Source organism: Nanorana parkeri, unplaced genomic scaffold, assembly GCF_000935625.1.
Source record: "Nanorana parkeri isolate BGI_ZX_2015 unplaced genomic scaffold, ASM93562v1 scaffold1233, whole genome shotgun sequence".
NCBI lineage: Eukaryota > Metazoa > Chordata > Amphibia > Anura > Dicroglossidae > Nanorana > Nanorana parkeri.
Genome location: NW_017307501.1, coordinates 405,879 through 409,169, shown reverse-complemented (window position 1 = coordinate 409,169; position 3,291 = coordinate 405,879). Strand labels below are relative to the sequence as shown.

The 3,291-nt window shown below is 49.7% G+C and overlaps 1 protein-coding gene across 1 annotated transcript in view; it reads right to left on the bottom strand.

The window, feature by feature from the left end:
* Positions 1-3,291, bottom strand: part of PTPN4 (protein tyrosine phosphatase, non-receptor type 4) — an 82,144-nt gene that overhangs the window by 15,109 nt on the left and 63,744 nt on the right. The window contains 2 exon segments of the mRNA XM_018568721.1: positions 3-91; positions 2,316-2,462. Of these exon segments, the coding sequence (XP_018424223.1) occupies positions 3-91; positions 2,316-2,462 (236 nt within the window).

Below are 3,291 nucleotides of genomic sequence, written 5' to 3'. Positions count from 1 at the left end.
CCGGGTTTCCTACTTCTGAGTGGCAGGAAATTTGGAAATTGCCAAATTCGGAGCTCCCTATGGGCTCCGGCCAGTACTGGTGGCACTTCACCTGAAATGGAATGAGCTTCGTGTCAGTACCATAGACGGGGTATAACATCGTTATCTGCATTGTATACAGAGGAATCTGTATAAACATCAACAATGAGGGAGACTTGTCCTGTGCTCACCTTCCTCTCCACCCTCAGAAATACACAGAATGGGCAAAAGTTTGTGGCTAACTGACCATCACACCGATAGGAGCTTATTGGACATCCCATTCCAGAACCATGGCCATTAATATGAAGCCCCTCGTCACCCTTGTAGCAGCAGCCTCCATTCTTCTGGGAGGGCTTCCACATGATTTCGGCGGGTGTCCGTAGGAATCTGTCCCATATGTGAGCTCCGGTACTGATGTTGGATGAGAAGATCTGGCTCACAATTCCAATTCACCCCAAAGGTGCCCAGTAGGGTTGAGGTCAGGGCTCTGTGCAGGACACTCGAGTTCCTCCACCAATCTGGTCACATCATATCTTTATTGTAGACTATTCAGTTGGGCTTTTATATATATATATTATATATGTGTGTATATTATATGTGTGTATATCTAAGATTGTGATCTTGTTTTACACATTAAAAGAATTCCTCGGGACAATGGAGCTGGCTTTGTACACAGGGGACAGTCATGGTGGAACAGACAAGAGCCTTCACCAAACCCCAATCTCCCGCTCTCAGCCTCCATAGCCAAGTGTCACACGAGGAAGGGGAAAAGCCTACTGAGCCCTGTGCATGCTCTGACCTTCAGAATGATCTACTATGCACAGGGAAGATTGAGGCAGCAGGAGGAGAGCCGGGAAGGTTCATACAGCGGACCTGAACCTTTGCTCAGTATAAGGAAAGTATATGACTAAAGAAGAAGGTGGCCTATTGTGGGATGTCCAGGAACACTCAAGGTTTTTATTAAAGGAGAACTATGGGGTCAGGGCTTTTCCCCATAGTTCTCCTTGGGGTAACGGGAGGACTTGAGGATTTGCGGTATGGATGCCTAGAGATGAATTCCAGGATAGTGTTAAAGGTTGAATACCTTGCCCTGTGCACATCAACACCTTTTTTTGCCAACTTTTTATGAAAAATAACTTCAGAAGTTCCAAGTTTGTGACGCGAGCTATTCCAGAGAAATGGGGCACCAGGAGGAGGCATCAATAAAATGCCAACATCAAAACCTCGGCACCGCTGGTACAAAATACAATTCCCATCATGCAACGTATTTGTAGCTGTCAATGTGGGCTGAATTATGGCTGAGCCTACGTGGGCACGACAAACCTCGGAATCTGAGAGGTCCAAGTCCTTCTACTAGGCAGCATAGGAGGGACTCTGTGCAGAGATTGTGACCGGTCATGTGGGTGGGATAGACCAGGAGTCTGGGGTGCCCGGGTCCTCCCAATACAGGTTGCATGGATGGGCTTGTGAGTAAGGTCTATAACCAATGCCAAGCGGGCAGGACAGACCAGGAGTCTGAGATACCTAGGTCCTCCCAATCAAAGCACCAAGAGTGGGATCTGTTGCTGATCCTAAGTGGGTAGGACAGACCGAGAGTATGAGATGCCGGGTCCTCCCACTATAGGCAGCGTGGAAGGGATTGTGAGCGGGGTATGTGGCTGATCCTAAATAAGTGGGACAGACCGGGAGTAAGAGGTGCCCAGGTCATCCCACCACAAGCAGTGTGGGTGGTATGCTGGCAGATCCCAAGTGGCCTGGACAGACCAGGAGTCTGAGATGCCCAAATCATCCGACAAGAGCCAGCAGTGATGTAGAAGGACACGGAGAAGGACACGGAGAAGGGCACGGAGAAGGGCACGGAGAAGGGCACGGAGAAGGGCACGGAGAAGGGCACGGAGAAGGGCACGGAGAAGGGCACGGAGAAGGGCACGGAGAAGGGCACGGAGCCTTTATGATGCAAGTTTCAGGGAGCGATTTTACAGTCGCCGCAGCATTAGATCACCAAGACCATATTTGTTGAATGCAGGAAATGTCATTTCTAAAGCGGCTTCAAACTTTCTGTCCCGGCATTCAGCTTCAATAAAACACATCAGTGATTTGGACATCCGTCTGCAATTTTTTTTGAATTGTGCTCCTCACTGTAAACTGTCTCCCGTTACCTTTAGGAGTACTATAGGGAAAAGCCCCGAGCCCATAGTTCTCCTTTAATGAGCCATATTCACTTTGGAAATAACAAAAAGTATTCCAGGTGTGCTGCAAATACATTACACACAATGTGAACTTGGCTTGTGACCTACCCTTCCACGCTCCACCTGTGTTGTCAGCATCACCACCATGGACGAGCCCTGCTCCCACGTCATTTGCCAGAAGTCCGGACAGGTGCTGGGCAGGGGGCCCTGGCATGCAATGTAGCGGTTTATTATGCTGGAAGAAGTGATTTCCATCTGCGGACGATAAAACAGAATCTATTATTTGCGGATTCCTTCGCTGAAACTTCAAACATGGTCCCCGCAGTTCCTAACTTTCCTATTACACCGACCATCAGGATACATCACCCTCCAACATGACCGGCCATGAGGTTATACATATCCAGCTCCTGACCTTCTCTCCACCTTTCCGCTTACACTCAGCACTGGGACATCACACCTTCAACGTGACCCTCCGCACAGGAGAAAGTACTCTGCTCCTGACCCCCTCCGTATCATATCAGAAGCAGAGTGCTCCCTACTCTATTGGAGGCTTCCATTTACAGCGATATCCTGGTATTGGGTGCCATCAGAAAGGTAGAGAGAAGTTTTGGGGCGTACTTGACGTGGGCGCTCATGTTGGAAGGACTGTCGGAGTGCCTGCTATTTCTTAGGAACAGGCAGGAGCTGGACTCGCTACTGATCAGAGCAAAGAGGCTTTCAATCACTCGGCAGAACATGTGTTCCGGGAATGCCCGTGTATAGAAAAGCCGAGAATCATGTTTCCAGCACGGCTGCCAAACCCCTTCCTGGACGGAGGTCGCTGACACCGTGAGAAAAGAACGGCGCTGGTGTATGTGTGCAGCCAGCCTGCTCCGGAGTCCCTCTATACTGTAATACTAGCATAATATAAGATCCATATAGGACAATGCTCCTCAGATGCTTCTCCTAGAAGTCTAAGACCCCGTTCACACGTTGCGACATACCTTTTGCAGCGGATCCGCACGGCCGGGATAGCTCGACTTTCGGGGGCGACGTTCCAGCGACGACCTTCTCCGTCGGGCTCCATAGAAAAAGGGCAAAATCG